Source organism: Pseudophryne corroboree, chromosome 1 (assembly GCF_028390025.1).
Source record: "Pseudophryne corroboree isolate aPseCor3 chromosome 1, aPseCor3.hap2, whole genome shotgun sequence".
Taxonomy (NCBI): Eukaryota; Metazoa; Chordata; class Amphibia; order Anura; family Myobatrachidae; genus Pseudophryne; species Pseudophryne corroboree.
The window spans coordinates 403,877,628-403,903,140 of record NC_086444.1 but is presented as its reverse complement, the minus strand read 5'-3'; the positions used below and the strand labels follow the sequence as shown (position 1 = coordinate 403,903,140).

Sequence of the window (25,513 nt, the reverse complement as noted above, 5' to 3'; positions counted from 1 at the left end):
GATCTGTGCAATAAACCTTAAGGGCTTCTAATGAGTATTTATTATTATTTATTTATTACCAGTTATATTTATATAGCGCTTTCCAGAGAATATTTGGCCATTCACATCAGTCCCTGCCCCAGTGGAGCTTACAATCTATATTCCCTACCACATGTACATGCACACACATTCATGCTAGGGTTAATTTTTGTTGGGATCCAATTACCCTACCAGTATATTTTTGGATTGTGGGAGGAAACCGGAGTACCCGTAGGAAACCCACGCAAGTACGGGGAGAATATACAAACTCCACACAGTGGGCCATGGTGGGAATCGAACCCATGACCTCAGTGCCGTGAGGCAGTAATGCTAATTAGAACAAATTAGATCTGTTTAATAGTAGTTTGAAGGTGATGGCTGCACTTTTTCATGCACTGTGGTTTTAACAATACAGTCTACTACATTGGTAACCTATGTTAGCATGTGAGAAATAGTATGAGCTGCGTTCTAGAATTTTAAATGTGGGTTTCGTATTTTAAAATAGAATCTGTGAAAAAGCTTATAAGAAACTATGAATCCTATTGTGTTCTTTTTGCAGGGCGGTCTTCATGTGTTAATTGCACTGACAGCAGATAGGTGGGGTTAATAGGTGGGAACAAAACCTTACAGGGCTATTAGCATCTGGTGCGTGCTGCAAATTTCATTGGGTAAATACACATCATGCTAACATGCCTTCAGCATTTATTCTATGTGACATTTATCCATTCATGTAATATTATAAATGATCTGCGTTCATCTCTGCACATGCTGAGGGCTGCCCAGTCAGGGCAAGGCCACCCATCATGTGTGGTGTTGCCTCCCGATGCGTCTGCAATACAATTGCGAACGAATTGGATCTAAGGTTGACCCCTGGCTGCCAGACGGTCAGCTGGTGATATTTTTTTCCGGAGCGGCTGCGTGTGACGTCACGCAGCCACCCCAAAAACTGTCCTGGCCAGCCCTCACTTTTGCGGCGCCACCCCCGCAACGTCGAACCTCCGTCCCCACCATCAGGGATGTGACCGCAATGTGTATGGCCGTGCAGCCACTGTTCCACCGGCAAACTGCGCTGCAGGCCGCTATTGAAGGCGGGTTTGAATGACCCCCTTAGAAAATATGTAACACATTCCAGTAAGGAGATATTAGGGCTGTGCTTGTTAGCTTTTGCTGACTGAGTAGATGGTGCCATATTGAGTGTAACTGATTTCTCCATCTTGAAGGTGATATTAAAATATATTAATAATAATAATATTTTTATTTATATAGTGCTCTTTCTCCAACAGGACTCAAGGCACTTAATAGACTTAACATAATACATTGCAGAAACAATGAAGCACGGAAAAGCTTTTCATAAAATACATAGAGCATGGAGATATTAAAGGGACAATTATGTATATGCTTAAGTAAATAGAAAAGTCTTGCGTTAATTATTGAACGATTCTAGAGTGGGGGCCTCTCGAACTGTATGGGGAAGTGAGTTCCATAGAGTTGGTGCCACATGGCTAAAAGCCTAGATGAATTACGGGAGATTCTAGGTACTGCTAATAGTTCTTCATCTACAGATTGCAGTAATCAAGTGGGGCAGTATGGAATCGGAAGCTGCTTCAGGTACCTTGGACCCTGGTCATGTAGGGCTTTGAAAGTCAGTAAGCCAATCTTGAAGATGATTCGCCATTTTAATGGCAGCCATTGGAGTGAGTAGAGGATGAGTGTTATGTGGCTTGAACGGGGCTGGTGGGTTAACAGCCTGGCAGCTGTGTTTTGTACCAGCTGTAAGCCATGTAATGTTTTTGCTGGGAGACCAAAGTAGAGGGCATTGCAGTAGTCCAATCGAGATGATACAAATGCATGTGTGACTTTAGGCATATCTTGAGAGGGAATTAAATGCTTGATTCTGGCTATGTTCCTCAGATGAAAGAATGAGGAATTTGATTGTGGCTGATATCTGAAGTTTAAGTGTCAAGCCACCATCCAGGACAACGCCAAGATTCCACACATGAACAGTGGTTTGTAATTCTGTTTTTTCCAAGTGTAAGTCCAGTTGGCTGGCTATGTTGCAGTCTTATCCTTTGATGTTGCCATCTTATCATAAGGACCTCTGTTTTATCAGGATTCAGTTGCAGCCAACTGGCACTTATCCACTCCTGGAACTCAGCTAGCAGACATTTAAGGTTGTTATTGGGTTCTCAGTACCCGGAGCAAATGACAGGTACAGTTGTGTATCTCCTGCATAGCAGTGACAGACCAGGCCATGGTGTCTGATTATTTCACCCAGTTGTAGCATGTATACTGAAAATAGCATGGGGCATAGTATAGAATCTTGTGGGACACCACAGTGCAGTGGTACTAGTGATGATGAGTGGACTCCAGACAAAACTCTCTGCAACCTGCCAATGTGAAATGATTTGAACCAGCTAAGAACTGTGCCGTCCAGTCCACAGAAATTTTTCAGACGCTCAATCAGAATCCCATGGTCCACGGTATCAAATGCTGCAGAAAGATCCAAAATGATTAACATGGAACTGTCACCTCTGTCTCTTGCCATCAGAAGATCATTTAACACACACAAACCAGGGCTGTTTCAGTGCTGTGTCTTCTCCTGAATCCTGATTGGAACGGATCATAAATTTCATGGATTGACAGGCGGGTTAACAGTTGATTTTCAACCACTTTCTCAATAACCTTTCCTAGAAAAGGAAGGTTTGATACTGGTCTGTAGTTAGCCATGCAAAATTAGTTTTTTTAAGAAGAGGTCTAAGAATTGCTGCCTTTAAGGGATCAGGAAAAATTCCAGTCTGCAGAGAGCACCAAACTAATTTTGCAAATACAGGGCCAATTATGCCCAAACACCTTATTAGAAGATTGATTGAGGCCGGGTCAAGAACATAGATAGTAGGACGCAACATTCGGGCAATTTAGCAATATCTTTTACCTCCATTGGGTCAAAGCTGGTCTAGGGTAACATGTGGCTTATAGTGGCAGGCTCATATTCTTCTTTTGGCAATGGAAAATGGTGCCTGACAAAGCACCCACATTCTTTTTAGCTCATCTTCTTGTGCAGATAATAATATTTGATTGTTGTATAAATGAAATACTTATCCTTAGGAACTACCCAATATACTTAACATCTGTGGCCGGAAATACGTCCTTGCACAATCCATGTGCCACAAATGAACTCCATTGTTTAAAATAAGGACAGAAACAATTCTGCACAAAATATATATAGAGTAAAAAAGCCTTTGCTAGGTCTGCCTGTTCTGTATAAAATAACTGCATTTCATCTTCCATGTGAATATCTTATTAAAATTTCCATCAGCATAAAATTTTATTCCAAAGGCCGTAGCTAAATGAGTTTAATATACTGGTTAATAGAGGTTCCTGTTTCAGACACCTGTAACTAGCATATAACATTGATTTAATGGAGTGTTCTGCAGCCCCTCTTGATGGCATCTTTTCTATTCAATTAGCAATGCTTCTACTAGGCGATCATTTATTTATAAAGCACACACACACTTCTTAGTGCTATTTGTCAAGGTTATACTAATGAAAAATTGATGTGTATATTTATTTAGATTATTATTATCGTAAAGTCATTTTGCTCTAGCACCCGCTTACTTACAGTTGGTTTGACCCTCTCATTCCTTTCTCCCTCCCCCTTTACCCCCACTTAGCCAAATCTGCCCTATTATTTGGCATCTTCCATTATTTCAGTTGCAAGGTAAATTGTAACAGCCGTGATATTTGCATGTCCATCATCTTTTGTTCATACACAAAACATGTAAATGCTGGACACGCAACTGAGCGTAGATTTTCTCTTTAGTAAATATGACTCTAATGTGCATATGGAAATAAATGATTGTCAGCTGTTACGGGTCACTTTTTATCTATCATATAATATAATTAAACTTTGCTCTATGTAGTACATATTTACGGTAGAGCTAAAATAATATGAGGTATAGGGGTACATTTACTAAGCAGTGATAAGTGCGGAGAAGTGAGCCAGTGGAGAAGTTGCCCATGGCAACCAATCAGCACTAGAGTAACATCTATAATTTCATACTATAAAATGATACAGAGCTGCTGATTGGTTGATGGGGCACTTTCTGCACTTGCTCACTTCTCCGCTATTATCACTGCTTAGTAAATGTCCCCCTAAGGCCCTTGTTTCAAACCCTCATGTATTTAATCATACATGTATAAATAATGCAATTTTTATCCTGCCTTACAGAAGTTTTTTAATCTTGACCTCACATGACTAGGGCAAGTGATGCCATTCATTGAACACGGAGAGCATAGGCATTGTGTATAATAGTTGTAAATATGTTTGAATTCATGTTTTTTTGTAACAAGACAAATTAGGCTAAAAAAAAGTCTTCCTCAGTAACTAAAGATGACAAATAGACCTTCATGGAAACATCATCATGCTACATAGTGCATGCAGTCAGAAACTTATGATCCAGTTTCACATTACACAGATTTGTTCTGACATGTAAAGAAAGTAAAAATAATACAGTTTACATTACTCTACATCATATCTGTTAAAAATATCTTTTCATGTTAAACTCTACTTTAAGTACATAAGTCATACCCCCCAACATTTGGAGTCACCTTGCTTCTTTATGTACAGTATCTATTACATTTTGTGTAGATGGAAGGGCATTCATCCATTCCTTATTACAGAAGTCTTATGGTGCCCACACACGGTGCTATTTGAGCCTATACAATGTGTGCTATGCGATTTGGAGTGTACACACGGTGCTATTTGTACTACATGCTGTTTAAACTGCATCCGATTTTGAATACACTACAATGTACTAGGGGGTTAATTCCAAGTTGATCGCAGCAGGAAATTTTTTAGCAGTTGGGCAAAACCATGTGCACTGCAGGGGAGGCAGATATAACATGTGCAGAGAGAGTTAGATTTGGGTGTGGTGTGTTCAATCTGCAATCTAAATTGCAGTGTAAAAATAAAGCAGCCAGTATTTACCCTGCACAGAAACAATATACCCCACCCAAATCTAACTCTCTCTGCACATGTTATATCTGCCCCCCCTGCAGTGCACATGGTTTTGCCCAACTCCTAAAAAATTTCCTGCTGCGATCAACTTGGAATTACCCCCTATGTGTGCTGTAGTAAAAAATACCTGCCTGCACATACTATTTTGCCTTGAGATATGGACTATATGTGAGCGCGCATCGCATCGCAAGGGACAATACACACAGTGCAATTTGAACTAGACGTGATGCTATTTGAACTAAAAAGTTCAAATAGCATGCGAGAATCGCACCGTGTCTAGGCACCATAAGAAGAAACAGTACTGCAGATGTCATTTACGGAATTATTGCAATTATTCTTAATACATTACTAATACAACATGGTGTTTTAAAAGCACAAACTCCACACAGAATTGCATACTTGCCTTAGCTTGTAATTTAAATTTTTTTTTAGACTTCTTATCACATATTTTGAAGACATATGTCCCTGTATAGGTACTCTTTCCTTCTCCATTGTCCATTTTTTTAAGGACCATTATGCCTCTATCTAAGAAATTATTGTCCTGTACTAGATACTTCTTTAATGATTTATGGGTTTTACATTCAGCATGTTTATTACTAGGAACTTGCATGATTTGTTGACAACTTGCTGTCTTAATCTGTGCGAGTCCTGTGTGGTATCCCTAATTGTTTGCAGACTGTTGCACAACTGGCCCAAATATTTACACTCAGGGCCGTCACTAAGGTGGTGCAGATGGTTCATGGCACATAGCACATATGCCATGTGGGTGGAACCGTCCGCATCCACCCCTGTATCTGTATAAATATACTGCATCTGTGATATATCTCTCTATCTATCTATCTATCTATCTATCTATCTATCTATCTATCTATCTATCTATCTATCTATCTTATCTATCTATCTATCTATCTAATACCTATTGTATCTGTTTATTACTGTATCTGTCGGTCTCATAGATGTGGTAATCTCCTTCATCTGATTAGTATGTTAGTGATAAGATCTGTGATAATACGTGTGTATTCTATAGAGTACATCTATGACCAGAAACAATATGGGTCATCATCTATGAAATGTGGTCTAGGTCAAGAATCAGAATTCATATGTAATGGGTCTGTTTTCCTTCTCTTTGGGGTAAAGTAAATAAGGTGCAAGTCCGCATGCAGTACTTATGCCTCACTTACTATAGCCCCAGACCCGCAGGGTGGACGGGGGTGAGATCAGGCACCGTTGCTGGGTTTTTATTTTCGTTTCTGGAAGAAAGAGTAAGTAATATGGACAGAAATTTATTTGCTCTTATGGTATCATGTTTCTGTGTATATTGAGCCAATAAAGCAGGACTACACTAACATATATTTACATTTGCTGGGCATTACAGGTGTACAGTTTACTTCATACTTTGCTAATCTAAATAATGTCTACTTTATGACAGAGAGAGGCACAGTACCATAGGTGATTCTTCTAGACCATAGTATGTATACTATTAATACCTTTGCATCATTACATTTAGACTTTTAACCTGGCACAAAGATTTATATTTTTTTCAAAGCTACATAATAAGTACACCTTATTGCTGTGCTGGGTTGTATTCATGTGACCGGCGGTCAGCAGACCGACAGTCACATGACCTCCCCCACAATCCCGCCCCCTCACTATATCGATTGTCGGCATGCCGACATATAGGGACTATTTCCACTCGTGGGTGTCCACGACAACCATAGAGTGGGAACAGAACCCGTGGCTGTGTTCGCCACCGAGCCCGCAACGTGATGAGCGCAGCGAGCCCACAAGGGGCTTGCTGCACTCGCCCCTCCCCGTCGTCGGTATGCTGCCGGGATCCCGGCGTCGGTATGCTGATCGGCGGTCAGGAGACCATCGGTCAGCCATACCACACCCGCTGTGCTAACACTCTGCACATGAAGGCATAATTGTAAGTGATTGGAGTGATGTGTGTGTGTTGGGGAGGGGGGGGGGGCAAGGGGGGGGCACTGATGATCCTTCTTGCACAGGGCACTTAAATGTCTAATTACGGCACTGTTTGTACTACTTGCTTTACTATTTAATACAGATCCATTCTATACTTATAGTGGATAAATAAATCCAGTACATTTTAGAATTAACAGGTATAACACGGAAGCAGGGGGTAATGCCTAAAATACTAGCTCTAGAACTGCATGAAATAAGAATTGGTCATACTATTCTTGTGCCCTGTAAATAATCCTCAGTACTGTATTCAGTGCCAGAGTTTGGGGGAAATGTTGCTACAGTATTGCTGTTTGGAGAAAGTGTATGCTAATGCTTAAATTTTTGTTTTGCTCTTATGACTTGTTGGCAACACAGCCGCTCTCATCTAAACATGTGTACATAAGTATAAACTTATATATGCGAATAGGAACTGTGTCAGGGACAAAGCTTGCTTTATTACCAGTGGTCTGCCTAAAGTAAGAGATACCGTTTTAGAATGGACAAGGGATCTTTGTTTCTAGTGTTGCAACATTTTCCACCCTAAGAATAGATTTACAACTATTACTTACTAAACTTACATTTGCACACAAGGACATTATATATAGAAAACCACAAATATTATAATATGGTTCTGTTGGTAATATACTATTTTATTATAGCAAGCAAGCAAGTAGCATAAATAAAAGTGAATATTCAGTTTATAAAATGCATATTGTAAATAAAAGCAAACACCAAAGGCAATAAAACCTCTACGAAATAGCTCTTTAAGAAAAGTGTTAATTTTGTTGATCATCTGTAAAATTGCATGAGCAGACTATTTTGGGTCCATTATAAAAATGCTGATTTTCATACTCCATAAATGGTGTTTGTGTGTATTTGGGAAGGGGGTTAAACACCCATGAAATTAGTTCTTTAATGTATTTTACATTCAATTTATTTTGCCAGGGTTAAAATGAGGTTTGTGTTGTGTTGTGTTTGACTGCATTCCCCTGGAACTATAAATTACTGCACTGGTGCCACTTTATTTAAATGTAGGTGCAGTCTGTGTACCCGGCTATATTGAATGTTACGGTGCTATTTTGTACATGTCAGATGTATATGTTATGGAGATTTTATGCGGCTAGTTGTCCAATAACAACACAATATGAATATTCTTATTTAGTTATATTTATGTTTATTTTGTTTTATATTCTTATATGCTAAATATATTCTTGTCTCTACTAATTGTAGACAATAGTTTATTGAATGATCCCCATAAGAATATAAATAGCTGAGCACCTGTTGTATATTCTGTGACAGTCTTTTTTCTTAGTAATAAAAGCCTACACATATGCTGTTTTATTCAAGGCTGTTAAGTGGTTAATTGTCTGTCCCATAAAGTAAAATGGGTGAAACTTGCATTATTTTTGATGCTGAATTCAGATTTGGTTTTAGATTTTTTTCCTGTCAGGCATAGTTTTTGAGAAACAGATCAACTACATTTTACAATCAGTGTACACTTTTTTCACCAATATTGCTATTATTACATGTAAAATATTTATAAATTTACCTTCAAAATGAAGAAGCTTACAATTTTTGGCTATATTTTGCTACAGGAACATCTCTTATTAGTGTCAAACAATAGTCTGCCAACATAGACAGGGTCCATTTTCCTTGGTACCAGTTTTCCATGACGAAGATATGCTGATGAAATCACTCGCCGTGTTCATCACTTATTGCCCAAGATTTTTTAGTGGGAATCCAAAAAGTGGATTTTTAGACTCCATATTGTATCCATGAGCATAGGTGTGCGCAGGGGGGGTGCCTGGTGCGCACAGGCACTCCCTAATGTCTGGCACCCTGATCTCACATGCCTGATGCAGCGATCGCCGAGCAGGCTGATTACTGTCCCCTCTGCGCTGCACCCTGTCAGGACTGCATTACTGACCGGACGCCTGGGTTAATGAAGGATGCCACTGCCACCGGCTTTCAAACTCCCGGCTCCACCTCCATGTACAAAAACAGCGTGATGTGACGTGATTACGTCATGCTGCTAGCACGCCCACCCGTCACACCCGCCCACCTCTCTCCTTCTATGTTATGCCAACGCCAGCCACTGATGATGATCAGCATGCAGCCAGCATTCCTCTTAGGAAGACAAATTCAATACTGGCAGGCGGTCGGCAGCAGCATTGACACGTCACTCGTTTTTCCGGCAGCAGCAGTACTAGTCTGCGACTGTCAGTGTCAATGAGTGACTAACTTGTAAGTAAGCTGCTGCAGCTTGCAGAGGAAAGAGGGTGAGCCAGACCAGGCTGAGTAGGAGCAGTGTAATTGCAGTGAGTGCCATCAGGGGTGTTTGTTTGGTGCACACCACAACACCTGACAATGTACCTGCTTTATTAGGATTGGTACAAGGGTGGATATCTTATATTGCGTTGACCGTCAATAGATGGTGCTATACACGCCCCTCCAACGGTGCACCCCCTAATAAAATGTGCTGCGCACGCCTATGTCCATGAGCATTAAACAAGATCAGAAAGTCGTTTCATGGTAGTTTTCTGATTTGCGATTTCCCAAATATTCCTTGCTCATTTTTCATCTCAAAGCAGATTGAGGTCCTACAAAAATATCCTCATTTATTTTTGACCACTGATTACAGGGAATTTATTCCTCACATAGGTGAATCCACAACCAGTTTTATCCATAGCTTTGATGAAATTCTACATCAGCCCAAGCTTAATGGGCAGATAAAGTTTCTTTGGATCAACAAGTATAGACTACATTTTTCTACCAGTCAGTGACGTTCATTTTGCCCACACTTTCTGTAATGATTTTTTTTTTTGTCTTAACTGTCCCACTCACAGAGAAAACAACAGAATTTCATATTATTGAGTTGCTTTCCAAGTAAAAGTGCCACAACCTCGAGGTTAAAATTGATTAGACATACTACGAAAATAGCTATGGGGGTAATTCCAAGTTGATCGCAGCAGGATTTTTGATAGCAATTGGGCAAAACCATGTGCACTCAGGGTCGGACTGGCCCACAGGGGTACCAGGGAAACCACCGGTAGGCCCCACTGCCTGAGGGCCCACTCCTTCCTCTAAGGATCAGGTTCCAGACTGTGCACTTGTATTATACATGGTAGATATGTTGCATTACACTGCACTAAACTATTGTTTATTTCAAGCCTCTGTGGAGGCTGGCCACACACCCTTTGTAGGCTGGCCACACCCCTAAGTATGGGCCCCTATAACTGCATTCCCCCGGTGGGCCCTTCATGCCCCAGTCCGACACTGTGTGCACTGCAGGGGAGGCAGATATAACATGTGCAGAAAGAGTTAGATTTGGGTGGGTTATTTTATTTCTGTGCAGGGTAAATACTGGCTGCTTTATTTTTACACTGCAAATTAGATTGCAGATTGAACACACCCCACCCAAATCTAACTCTCTCTGCACATGTTAAATCTGCCTCCCCTGCAGTGCACATGGTTTTGCCCAATTGCTAACAAGAATCCTGCTGCGATCAACTTGGAATTACCCCCTATGTTTGCTACTATTTTGGTTCCAAATGATCTTAAGGGCTTTTGCTGGAACAAAAAAATCTATGGGTGATAGAAAAATCCTGAAACCATATTTGAATTCAGCGTGAAGAAGTATATCAGAATCAGGATTTTTCTTGCATGGGACAAAATCTTTGTTAACCAGTGTTATACAGGTTGAGTATCCCTTATCCAAAATGCTTGGGACCAGAGGTATTTTGGATATCGGATTTTTCCGTATTTTGGAATAATTGCATACCATAATGAGATATCATGGTGATGGGACCTAAGTCTAAGCACAGAATGCATTTATGTTTCATATACACCTTATACACACAGCCTGAAGGTCATTATAGCCAGTATTTTTTATAACTTTGTGCATTAAACAAAGTGTGTCTACATTCACACAATTCATTTATGTTTCATATACACCTTATACACACAGCCTGAAGGTCATTTAATACAATATTTTTAATAACTTTGTGTATTAAACAAAGTTTGTGTACATTGAGCCATCAGAAAACAAAGGTTTCACTATCTCACTCTCACTCAAAAAAGTCCGTATTTCGGAATATTCCGTATTTCGGATATTTGGATATGGGATACTCAACCTGTAGTACTTATTCCAGGGTGGTCCAGTGCAGTGCCAACTAACATGTTTAATTATTATTATTATACTTTATTTGTATGGCACCACAAGGGGGCGCAGCACCTTACACAGTACGTAAACAGAAAGTGTTTCACCAAAACAAGAAAAAAAGTGACTTACAGTACAGAACATTGCAGGACATGGTTTATAAACATTGCTGCATCAGCAGTCATAATACTAAAGTAAGCCGCAGAACCCAAGGGCTAGAGGTGCCTTTGCAGGCAGTGGGGGGAGACAATGGTATAAGTGAGGGAAGGAAAAGCTCATGAAGGAAGAGGGCTCTGCATGTGAGAGCTTACAATGGCTTTATGCTTATGTAAGGATATAATTAAAATGTTTTTTTTCTCAAGTTGTTGCCGCCCTTGCTCAGATAACCTTCCCCATGCTTCTAGTATCCTCTGCACAATCAATGAATCTCTTCACCAGGTTACCTCCTTCTGCATCTTTAACTTTGAAAGCAAGTTAGATTGTCCCACCTCCTCTTACCTCCCTCAAACATATGTTCCACATTCCCTGTTGTAACTTCACACATGATGTAGGTCATCCATAACTAACTCATGAAGTCCTTTTGTCCCTCCTGACTCTAGTTCACCCCATCATTTTCACACATTGTCCATTTTGTTCAATAATTTAGCAGTGCACGATACTTTAAATAAATAAAAATATTCTATAGAAAACCAATTTGCTTAAAACATTTCCAAAATTACTACTACAGCACACGGGTCACTTGGCTTTCAGTGGTGAGTTGGGGACAGCCTAGAGTTGTAACTGGGCCAACTAACTGCCTGCAAAATGGTTAACCCTGATGTTCTGCAAGAGCAGCCAATACGTTTCTATGTTTTCAGTTAGAAGATGTCTGCAACATGAATAACAATATTACAAGTCAATTAAGGTGTATGAATGAAAATAAAATCAGTAGATTTCATCTTTAGAATTGTTTGTGGCGTGGTGATATTAGTTTTTTAAAATTCATCAAGTTCTCTTGGTAATTTTTATTTTATTTATTTACATATATATATATATATATATATATATATATATTACTGTGTATAAATGTGTGCTTAATAGTTCTTCATTTGTATACTCCATCTGCCCCATGTTGTTGTATACTCCATCTGCCCGATGTTGAGAAAGTAGCATGTTCATGTTCAATACATTACACAGGCTGCTACACTGCACTATAGTGCATTTCTCTATGAAGGTGCAAAAATAGTTAAATTTTTAAGTTTAAGTGAACGTGCGTTTCTTATTCAATAGGAATGTATGTTATATAGCATTAACAACCAAGCTGTCCGATGTAATAGTGAAAAAAAAGATCTAAATTAATAAAAAAATATGGTGGGCGAGTAATCTTAATTTAGGGAGGTGGACAACAATTGACATCCTTCATATTCAAATAGCAGTTAGTTAGATATGGTTAACTCTAACACAGTCGCAAGGGCTGGAATTAGCAGTTCCTGGCAGGACCTAAGAGGTTAAATTATAAATTGTAGATTTTTCATTAATTATAGTGGATTTTTAACGACAGCGGTTCAGTCATTTTTGTCTCCCCCAAGTACTTTGGGTGGTACCAAATGCCACAGCTCTAAGGCTCTTTTTGTCTATTTAACAGAAGAATAGAGACAAACGTGTTCTGAGCTGACAGCTCTTTCCTCCCCTGTCATTAAATTATTAACTGCCATCTCACAAAATATGGACTTTTTTTAGTAATCAAAAATGCTCTCTTTTTGAAGACGCAAGACATTAGACATAATTTACGGTTATAATAATTAACAATTGAGCTTTGAACATTCTACATTTTGCATGTTTTTGTCAATTGTAAAACCTTTTGGGAACATTTAATCTGTTTGAAGGATATAAGTTTTCAAATAGCTGTAACTGGGCCCAGATTTGCCTAACACAGCCCCTCTCACCTCACATCTTATCATCTACTGCACTGATGTTTTTTTTATGTATTTGTCTTTTCAGGTTCTCTTTGGCAGTACAATATGTTTTTCTGTAGGTTCTTTGTTGTGCATGCCATTGCCTATCTGTCCAGTAACCCATGTCTGCATTTATTTACTTAGAGTAATCAAGTTCTTGGTTTCCCTGAAATAATTTTCCGAACATTTTTTTTTACTCAAAACCCCCCCACTATCTTTTATTCCTTTCTCGTACATACTACAGCACTGCTCTCATCCTCTCATCCTTTTAGTCTTCATGCTCCCCCCTTTTCATGCTGTCTTCAATATTCCAACATACGTATATTGGACTTGGTTTATACATTGATAATCACACTTTATTTTTTGTAAATATAGCTTCCATGTGTACACTTCACCCCTCAGTATATTTATTTATTAACAGTTTCTTATATAGCGCTGCAAATTCCGTTGCGCTTTACAAATGGAATAGGCTATTTTACAGTTGTGTTAATTTTGTATCAGAAAATAAACACCATAACCGTTTTGTTCTTTCTTTCTCTTCTAGGTGAAACCGTTACACCAATGCAGACCACAAGATATCCAAGCCCTGCTGAATTAGATGCCTACGCACAAAAAGTAGTTAACAGCCCACTGACTATCAAGATCTTCCCCACAAACATCAGGGTTCCCCAGCACAAGCACCTAAATCGGACTGTAAATGGTTATGACACAACAGGTCAACGTTACAGCCCTTACTCAATACACACAAGTGGCTACCAAGGCCTGCTTGCTATTGTGAAATCTTCTAGTAAGAGTGTTGTAAAAAATGTAGAGGGAAAACGGACTAAGATTTCTTCTGCACAGGTTGGCATTGCTCCCTACCCGATGTCAAGCACTTTAACACAAGGTCAACCTTGCAATGGACAATTGAGTTATCTTATGAATCAGAAGCAGTTGGATGCACCAGTGCCACCCAATGTAACAGTGGCAACATCAGTCATTCCTTTAGCAGGTAGAAATTTAATACTCCCACAGTCCAACCTGCCCTCTATTCAGAGCATAATTTACCAGATAAACCAACAGTGCCAGGCTCAGGCTTCTCACCAGGCTTGTCAAGGAGTAGTAGTTACTAATTCTAGCCCAGCTAAGCAAGGGATTGCCAATGGTTTTACTGCTATGGCCGGTGGTACTGTGGCTTACACAGGCACTGTCCTGCAAGACTGTAGAGGAGGCACTGAGTTGGCATTGGGGTCTGCCCCAATGATAAGTAAAGCTGGATCTTATCAGGATGGAATGGACTACCTTATTTGGCAACAGAAACAGCAGCAACAACTCCGGATCTACAGTGGAGGCAGTGGTGGAGGAGGCGCTGTTAGCAAATCACCGGAAGTTTGCCCTGGAGTGTCACGCCCTTATACTCTTGCTAGTGCCGTTGAGAAAGTCAGCTCCTCCCCATTGAACTGTGTTGGCATGCATGGTAATTTTTCTGTTGGGCAGTACTTTGCCCCTCCATGGAACAGTATCTTGGTCACTCCCACCAGCGACTGTTACAATCCCCAGGAACTTGCCAATGGTCACAGGGATTTGGGAGTGCACCCATCTGATGGACTAACCAGTATCCCCAGCAAGACCCTTTGCAATACCTCTATCCTTAGCAGTAGCCTTCAGTCTTTGGAGTATCTCATCAATGACATTCACCCTCCCTGTATTAAGGAGCAAATGCTTGGCAAGGGCTATGAAACAGTGTCTGTGCCAAGGCTTCTTGATCATCAGCATGCCCACATCCGTCTGCCCATCTACAGATAAAGTTACTTGCTCTTTTCTATGTAAAGGTGGCCAACACTGGTTCTGTACACTAGGTTCTGCTACTTAGCCTAAGAAGGCATGTTTTATAAGCAAAGAGGCTGTAGGAAATCTTCACTCCTTTAAAGCCTGAGTTCATAGCATTACGAGTCCTTCTGACAGCAAAACGGTTACTGTTTTTTATTTCAGGTAGGGCTGCCTCTGCTCATTTGGCGCTTTATTTTTTTTCTGGCAAGTGAATGGGAGATAAAAGCTCGATCTAAGCAAAAGTTATTTTCCCCCAGTCTTATGCCATTACCGTGGAAGAGCTATTGGTTAAACCTATTCTGAATGCTTGATTTAATTCTCCAATTTATTTTATTGCTGATTTTATAAATCCATGAACTCCTGATATTTGTTTTCAGATCTACAAATTATAGTCTGAATGCAGCAACATTTCTCACATTTGTGGCAAAAAATGAAAGTTAGCACTAGAGTAGGTATTTATTATTGTGATAAATCAGAGGATGGGTCTTTTTTTATTTTACTTGTTTATCCCCATCAACTGCCAATAAGTCTGATCTCATTGTGTAAGTGGGCCAGATCATCACTAAAAATTCAAAATGATCATTTCTAGATTTGACATCACCTGTCGCCATAAAGTAACATTCTCTAATCCTAACATGTTATATTTTTTCACCTGGAGTTTCTTCATTTGTTGGCTATGAAAGTGTAATTACTGAAGCTGTATCTTGTCTTTAGTCAGCACACTTCTTTACTTGTCACTCTTTGATATTTTCAAGATACTCATTTAAGTGAGGTTTATTCCTCAGACATCTTTCAATACTATAAGGGCCATTTTGTCAGATACACTGTCACATGTTAAAGAAGAACCCCACTGAAAATTATATTTTTTTGGTAAAATCTATCTCCCCCAAATAGCTGAAATATAGGAGTACCGTATCTAACACCCCACTCTGCTCTCTGCTCCCACTTGGCCTTGATCAAAGGTTAAGGCTGAACATACTCCAATAAATACTGGCAGTAGGACAAACTTTTAATAAGGCGCCATAAGATTGGGCTCTCGGGAATGATGGGATGCCAGACACCAGTCGCCCACAGTGCTGCTAGCTGCCGGAAATAAGTTATACAGTTAAAATAATTCTTTAAGGGTCCATCCACATCCCCATAATTGCCACATTCATCTGTGACTCTTGTGTGATTGGCAGTTTCTTCCAAACCAAATAAAGCATGGTATATTGTTAGCTGTAAAATAAAGGACACATTAATGTGACCTAAAGAACTACTAAGCCAAAAATACAAGTTGCCTTCTATAAAAGAGCCACTAGGATCACTCACAGATATATATGCACATTTTTTAGGTGCATATCAGAATATTACGTGATGTGATCAGAAGGGAACATTTTGGCACAATAGCAATGAAAACATTTTGCTTAATTTGAAGGGAAATGCATATGCTAGACGTACATGTTGCTATCTCATTAGGGTTATGTCTGCCTCACATTTACCTGTCCTAAGCCATCTTCTACAGAGCTTTGTTGTGAGAGAATTCTCACATTGTTAAGGCTGAAAGGTGGTCTTTGGGACATAAGAGAATTATGGGATAAAGTAGCTACAATACCATTGTATGGCATTGTCATAAACTCACTTTCATAATGAGACACACACACACACACACACACACACACACACACACACACACACACATTCCAGGGAGCCCAATTAATGCATTAATGCAGTTGTATGCTAACCAACCACACATACTGTTAGATCTTGTTCATCCAAGCAACTGTCCCGGTCACTGGTGCTTGTTTTGGGCCCATATGTGAAGCATTTGCTGACAATGTGGTATAAAGCTGCTGCATTGTGCTGTGTATACCACTACAAAAACTAGCACAGTAGTCTTAAGGTGTTTTTGGGAAGACACTCAGGTCACACTCATGGACACCGAAGTGGCTGATAACAGAAAACAACTGCATATTTAAATACAATCTCAGCTCTGTTATGGTATAGAAACAATCCTATATCTCTGTCTTATGCGTAAACATTTTTATGTTGGATCAACTTGTATTTTAGTGCTAGTGGCCCTTTAAATGTGATCCCTTTAATAGATTAGCATATTGGAAATCGTTGTAATGCTGGCCACTCACTGCGTTATCTCAGCCGATTTCAGGGAATTGGCCTGATATTGCAATATGTGTACCACAAAAAACATAACGCAACGCCTGATAATCACTTTAAAATTGACTGGATCACTTCTGACATGTAGGTAAATATGGTTAGAAAATGAGCATTATTGGCCTGGTGCCACCTAACCGGCCTTGAAGTGATCCTACCATTCAGCCCTAGGTACCAAATGGCCAGGTCTAGTCCAGCTTGGCCACCAACTTAATCTGCTCTTAGACCCGGCTACATGCTATATGTGTGACCAGCTTATTGTACTTATACATTTACCAGGTAAAGGGAGCCTAGTGCCTTGAAAGCTTGCAGTGACTTTCAGTATACATTGCTTTTAAATCACTAATACTGCTTTCTTTATATTTTCTTTGAAATGCTAATACATAAGGTAAATCACATACACATATATCTTGCAGGACAATATCTTAGTTAATGAGCTCTAAAGATTAGTAAAAAAAAAGTAACGTATACAAAGTAATGGTTACGAATACAGGTACATAAATACATTTACATGTTAACCCCACGAAGTCTTGGAAATAGCACTGGAATGCACTGTCCTTTCATGCTCACACCTTATCCGTGGTCTCCGGGAATGAAAATGAACTATTTATGGAAACTGCTTTCAACAGCGTTGTGTTTTGATATGTATGCATTTCAAATACAACTCTGTAATATATTTTCATATCAAAGCCTCCATTTCTGAGGGCACGGATTGAAGAAAAAGTTGGAGCCAGCTAACCCCAGGAGATAAGGTCATTAATACGAATAGGTAGAATTACTAAAATTTGTAAAAAGAAAAAGTGGAGTTGTTGCCTCTAATAACCAGATTCCTGCTACCATTTATCTAGTAGACTGTAGAGAACAGTAGCTACACTCTGATTGGGTGCTGTGGACAACACCTCCACTTTCCATTTTTAGACGTTTTAGTAAATCTACCCTTGTCCTTGTTTCATAGATGCCTTATTTCAATAAGGCAAAACTGGTATTAAATCTAAAAAGTATGTAATAATAGTCCTAATTGATTTTGTTTCATTTTTGTTTCCTCTATAGCTGCCTGATTTACCCACAATGCATTTCAGACATCCATGACAGTAAAAGGATTTATTTATCGATACTTTTTATTATTGACCTTTTACAACATGTTTTCCACTAGATCTGTGATGCTTTTAGCCAAGCAAATTCAAACCTTACAACATGGAAAAAATATGTGCAAAGAATGTGAATGAGGGTTAAGCCTACATAGTTGCTGCTATTTTGTAAACAACTGAATAAATACATTTCTCTTCTGTTCTGAAACATAAAAATAATCTCTTCTGCTCTGAAAAAAAGTATGTGTGTATAGTAAATACATACACTTTTTATTTTTCAGAGCAGAATGGAAATGTATATATAATTCCAAAATTGTATATAATCATACAAATGTCGCTTTACTGATTTAAATTTAAAGTTTGCTTATCTGCCAAAGATTTTGGCAGAAAATGGGTTAATTAAGCAAAAAGTGGTAACGTGATTTTTTTTTTTTAGTCCATTACTTGCACTAGTAAAAAAAAAATGAAAAAAGTAGAACTGAAGAGAGGATGCAGAAGGATATTTAAAGTAAACACAAAATAATTTAAAAAAAAAACTTGAAGACTTGAAAATAATTTTTGTAGTGTGATGATAATGTATAATTTACTTGTTGGCTGCTAAACAAAAAATACTGAAAACATTTCCTCATATCCCATGCTTTTTTGTTTTGTTTTGTTTTGTTTTATATATTTTTTTTTCTTTTGCTTGAGAATAGTCTTTATATTGTTTTTAATGCTAATTTTTCCTACAGTATGTCAGATTAAATTTCAGTTGTTTCATTCCTGGACTGATCTATTTGTTTAAAATTGACAATAAGTTTTAAAATTAGAAGCTTGTTGATGTTCGATCCCTGAATTTGGATTTCTTTGCTGTTTTCCATTCCAACCGATTTTACACCATTTAGAGCCACCTATTGCACTGATGCATCCTGTGTGTGTCGGTATTTACAGTGCTCAAAAAGAAGGATTATTTGAAACCTGAATAAAAAAATCACCTAATAAAACTTGTTGCTAACAATGCATAATTAGGCCTAATTGTTAGTGCATTTGCTCATTATAAAAATGTATAAAAAGGTCACCCTGTACATTTGCATAAGTTGTGTATTTCTTTGACGTTGCAGCTATCTTGCCCTCATGGCTCTTTCTGCCTGGAAAGGCGGACCAGAGGCATTATGTGCAAGTGCAGTACTGTAAAGATGTACACATGCACATAAAGGGTTACATTCAGTTAGCCACGGAAGCCACCAAAACAGCTTCCGGCCGCTTTGTGCGATATGTGATGGAAGGCTTACTGTGCTTGCAGCCTGTGCAGGTGTGAGCAGAATCATCCTAGCATAACAGCAGATAAGTGCACAATACAAACTGCTGACTTCTACTTCTCAGAACTCCTCTTTCAAATCTGTCTTATTTATCCACTTTAAAAAAGTAGTGGAGGGAAGAGAGGACCAACGCAAGCCGTAATCTCTTGCTTTATTCGCTATTTGGCTGGCGCTGAGACCAATCAGTTATTTTAAGGATAAGCTTAGTAGGATGTCAGGTTGACTTCATAGTCGGTAGTGTAGTTTTAAGTTATGTCTCTCAATTTATAGGCATGACAAAGCAAGTGTACAGATACATCTTTGTATCTTTATGCCACCCTAATTCCCACCTAAGTATATGATAACCACTGACTTGGGAGATCATTTTAAGTATAGCTACAATGGATAGTGAGGGTGAGGAATCACAATATGTAATTCACTGAAAATCAACAGTCATTTTATATATGCCCGCTCCTATTAGCTGAGTGTAAATATGGAGGTGGATCTTCCTGATATTTACTTCATGAAATACTTCTTACATGATTGATTCAGTCTAGACCTTGACTTTCTTTCTGTAACCTCCTCCTACAGTAGTTACCGCCTCTTACAATGAGCTCTCTAAACCCTCCATAAGAACATATACACATGCTTTATGCACTTAACCCAATCTGAGCTTAAAAAAATCATTGGGTCAAATTAGATTTTTTGTTCTTCTTACCACTTCCCCAACACTCACAAAATAAGAAACCGCAGGTGCACTAAGAACACTGGTAATCAGAACAATTATAATAAACTCTACAATTTAATATGCAGTGAAATTGCAGTTTTAGCACAGTATTGCCAAAAATGTGGCCCAACATACCGCGGCCATGTGACTTCATCAGGTGATTCCCTAACATCCCTAATACTGACATATACATTTATCAAAAATATAATAGTGCTAAGAACCTCAATTTCACTCCATGTTACATTGTAGAGTTTATGATGATTGTTCTAATGATTGCTCTAATTAGTTCTTAGAGTGTGTACCTGCATGTTCTTTTCTTTTTTCCTGCTTGGTACTACAAGTCTCAGCAAGGTAGCACCTCTTATGTATAAAATAGGGTGCGCAGTCCAGCCCCTCCCCCTTTTTACTCTGTAATCGTGTATGTATGTACACTTGAAGGTAGAGATGTCTCCTGCTTAGACTAGCACCCCACCCACTTGCTCTTATGGGCTTTTAATTAGTATGGTTCCTTGCATTTGCTATCTACATATTAGAAGGGCTCTATGATAGGTGAAACCTGGATACATTTACTAAGTATGTCAGTATTAGGGATGTTAGGAACCCACCTGATGAGCCCCCCCCCCCCTTCAGTTCCCCAACAATTCCTTTGAGACTGTATCAGTACCATTGTAGGTTTAAGTAGCACTTGTGTGGCCCCAATTAGCTTCACTTTCTGCTTTATCTGCTGGCTGGGTTTGGAGACATGGCAGCATTGTGCATGTCCAGACTGAATTATTTTTATTATTATTATTATTATTATTATTATTGTTATTATTTTTGATTTTATAATAATTGAAAGGGGTGAATAAACATGGCTACCCCTATATCTTACTTACTAACTACATTTTGCATTCAGTTTTAAAAGAGAATTACAGAAGAGTATTTATTTCCTTACTCCTTCTTAGTTTCCATCTGTACAGATGTAACCATGCTCATTCATACTGCGATGCGCTAGTGTACCCGTATATGAGACACAGGCAGGCATAATTCCTATGGGTTGCCCCGTCACAGTCTGGCAAATAACGCAGCATGCCGCTATGCATATGCCCGTGTATAGGTATTGCGGCAACAAAGAGCGTGGCTGCATCTGTAGGTGACACTGTGATTTCCACAATCTTCAGTATTTCCCATCTACTACAGCATAGCCTCCTTCACTGTGTCTTTAGCTTTCAACATATTTCTACTTTTATTTGCTCCTCATTCCTAAATCTAACACCAACATTCATACAGTAGAATTTATATCAAACTGTTAGACAGCTGCTAACTTAAAACACTTCTGAAAATGAGTAACTAAATATGTATAATTTGCCCTTTTATTTACTTGCCTCTCACATATTTAATAATGTAGAACTTCAAGTCCATAATACATGAACAACACATAAAAGTGGACAGAGATGTATAGGTTGGAGGTTTGCTCTCTTCTATATTATGCCACTGTGAATCCTACAATCTGCACTACAGTTGTCAAAAGCTCAATAAATGAACATGTACCTTCTGATGTTGATTTCCCAGAGTAAAATTGAAATCTTATTTGAACTGTATGTCTCCTGTCTATTTCATTCCAGATTTCTGTATTTATTGTATAGTTTATTAAAAGTGCAATTTATCTACTGAGATTTTAAATGATGTTTCCCTTTTATTACGATTTTAGTCTTAAGTTTTGAAATAACCACAGACAATAACTTCTTAACAGCAATATAGGCCCTGGGCAAAGCAGTGCACTGGGGACCCTATATACCCATTCACGGGAACCAATAAAAAAAAAGTATAACATGCCCGACCTGCAGTCCTGTGCTGTCTCTCCATAGGCTTCCATACAGTGAATGGCTGTCAGCACTCTGATTGATGGATAGCTCCAGTCATCTACCAATCACCATGCTGACAGCCATTCATTGGCTGCAGGCTGGCAAGCAGGTAGAGAATGCTGCCTCACCGCTCTCATTGTGTGACCACCACCCGTCACTGCTCGAATGGCTCCAAGGAATGTGGGGCCCTGGGCAGCTGCTCAGTATCCCTAGACTTTAAGATGGCCCTGAAAACGTTGTGACCACAGCAAGCCTTTCTGGTATATCATGCACTGCTCTGACCATTCTCTTAAATCAGCGTAACTCCGCATTCCCTTTGCAGAATCTCTCTGTTGGGGAACATACATGGTTGTAGAGTCTCGCTGCCTGAATACCTATAATTTTCATAACTGAAACTCATTGCCGAAGAGAGGATCATCCTTATCTCGAAGTCCTTGCTTTTATGCATATGGTGGCAGATAAAAAGGCAGAATTGAGCTATCAAGGAGTATGCTCAGAAGAGGGTTATGCCAAAGGCATAGAACCGCAAAAGCCATATGCTGCGATTGCCAGGGTAGTCACATGACTGTAATAAACAAACTGTAGCACACTAGTAGTGTGTTAAAATAAACAGATGCAAATACCACCACGTGGCTTCATATAGTTACCCAGAATGCTTCATATTTAAAAATAAAAACCTGATTTGTTCAGGATATTGAAGCTTTAATAAACATGATGGCTCCTGCTGCACAATCAATAAAATATAACCATACTTGCTTACTTTTTACAGGAGAGTCAGTCATGTCAAAGGTGCGAGAAGCATGGTGCTGCTATTATGTCATGGGGGCTCCACCTCCGCTGTTCATGCAAAGCTGAGATTCACGACTTGATGCTGGCATATGGAACACTGGCCCACTCCTTTGGGAGTCTGGAAGAACCCCCGAAATTTTTGACTCTGGCGTACAACTTTGTAGAGGCATGCATGAATGCATCCGATCAAGTTAAAGACTTTAAAGATGTAATAGAATTTAAAAATGTACCTTTAATGAGGGCTGCCATGTTGTGGTTGTGAACTACACTCAGATGCAGCACATCAGCTGACTAGGAGCTGAGGCAGAACTGTGTGATATTACTAGTTCCTAGTAAATTGATAAACCAAGACTTGTTTGAGCCCACATAATGGCTGCTTACACTGTGTGAACAATACACATAGGGCCTGATTCAGGCTTGTACGCTAATCCGATGGTCAGAGTACAAATCCAATGGTGGGAACAACGCACATGTGCAGGACTCACTCTGTACAGTATCCCCTAAGCCCCAGACTGATTTACAGGCTCAGGGCATTTGGGGCAGGTAAAAGGTGGCGTCTGGGTCCGTTCTGCAAAACAAAGGCATGTTGCCTCCATTTTGTGGGAGTGCCGAAGTCCGTGTCTGCTTCTGGTGACGCAGATTTACTGACCTTGGCTGCAGATCTGAGATGGAAATCTGAGTAACCTGAAGGTAACTCAGATGACTATTGGTCCCTGCAGAATGATCCGATGGTGCGTCTTTAGAAGCACCATTGAAGCAGGCAGGAGGTATCTATACCAGATGCCTCCTGCTGCATTAGCATATTAGTTGTACGGTATTGCATAGCTGATTCCCTGTGACTGTGCAATACCATACAACTCTGTATCATGCACATGAAATCTTTGTGCTGCACTGGAATATACACATTCTGCACACGTTATACCCCTTTCAGACTGCCTGAGGCGGGTCACACCCGGGAGCCTGACACGGGAGCTCCCAGCGTGCGACCCGCCGCCGCTGACTGCAACCCGCCATACTGCCAGGTTGGTGACGTCAGTGGTGAGGCGGCGGGGGCGGCGCTTGGAGATCACATGATTTCCAAGCGCCATCCGTACACAGAGAGTGAATGGGAAACGGTTCGCATCGACCTGGCTCCCGTTCACACCGCACAGTGAGCTGGGTTGAAGACGTGTTCAACCCTGCTCATGACCAGGGTTGAAATACCGGGTCACTCGACTCAGTATTTCAACCTTGGCAACTTTCAGACCACACCTGAACACGGGTTATGCACGTTCATGTGCCAATAACCCATGTTCAGAGGTGGCAGTCTGAAAGGGGTATAACTGGCTTAACATCTTCCACACATTATTGTGCTTGCCTTTATTTGATGCAATTTCTTTACTATTATTTATTTGTTTATTAACAGTTACTTATATAGCGCAGAAAATTCCGTTGTGCTTTACAACTGGACACAATTAGAAGACAAAACCGGGTAAAAATAAACAGTCATAGAGGTAGGAGGGCCCTGCTCGCAAGCTTACAATCTATGGGTCCTCATATTAGAGTACATAAAGCTAAATATTGTTGCAGAACATGTCCTCAGATAAATAAGGCACAATTTTATAATAAATAATGTATCTAAAAACTGGGGCAACAGAAAGATAGATGCGCTGATATGACACAATAGGTTTTTGTCAGCATTTGCGTTATTAGTGTGTCAAAATAACAGCAGAAAGCACACATACATATCTGAGATAGCCCCTGAACAGTTATGTAACACTAGTTACCAGCCAGTCAAAATGACGGAGCAACATAACAGTAATATCAGCGGCAGCGGCTGTGCACCCCCGAGCGGAGCAACACTTGAATTGTTCTATTGGGCGCCATCTAGTGGCCACCAGATTGCACAACACATGGAGGTGAGGAGCAGTGTTCGCCTTCAGTTATATAGGATTGTGCCTGGCTGACTTAGATGTGTTAAACTGTCCCCAGGCTTATGTTTACTCTTTGTACAATATTGCTAATTAATTATGACGTTTTCGGTAATTAAAATCTACCATGACCTTTGAATTACTTATAAATATAGTCGCCCTTCCCACACCAAAAAAACAAAACAACATTTAAAAGGTTACAGATTACTCTATGTTTAATTACCTGATTTGGGGAATATAATTTGCACATATACAATGGCTGTATTTTGCAGAATGTGACAGAATGCTTTGGTAAGCTTGGAAAACATTTGCAGATAGGAGAACTTTCTACGTCTGGAAAAAAAAACCACTGCATGAAAAATCCCTTTAGTTGCTGACTGTACTCTATCCTTCACAATATGGGTAATCCAGAGTAATACTGCCCTGGCCTGCACTGGAGAGCACACAGATTTCTGCTGAGAACAATACAGGCTTGCATTAGTATAATTGTATTAAACTCCACACATACTCACTGCCTCTATCATTCAGGGGCTTGTCTATCTCAGCTGCCTTAAAGAGAGGAGCATATGGTGTGTCATTACCAGGGCCCCAGGCCTAGCAGAAAATAAAGAAAGCTTAACACTAAGACAAACAGATGTATTTGAAGGTTCTCTGCTCATTAGAGGGAATGTTTTATCTAAAAAGGAATTTGTTTAGATTTGTTTTTATTCAGTCTGCAGGCTTAAAAAAAAAAAAAAAAAAGACGCATTTTGTTTCTGCTGTTAATGAAGTCAGTAACCCGTAAGACAGTTGTGCAGCTTGCTACATGTATAGCTGGTGCCTGTGAGT

General features: G+C 39.6%; 1 protein-coding gene across 2 annotated transcripts in view; it reads left to right on the top strand.

The window, feature by feature from the left end:
• Positions 1 to 21,717, top strand: part of FAM222A (family with sequence similarity 222 member A) — a 118,601-nt gene extending 96,884 nt beyond the window's left edge. For both annotated transcript variants that reach the window (XM_063913233.1, XM_063913234.1), the window contains one exon: positions 13,635 to 21,717. In XM_063913233.1, coding sequence (XP_063769303.1) covers positions 13,635 to 14,875 — 1,241 coding nt within the window. In that variant the 3' untranslated portion in view covers positions 14,876 to 21,717. The remainder of the gene's footprint in view (positions 1 to 13,634) is intronic.
• Positions 21,718 to 25,513: the final 3,796 nt, after the last annotated feature.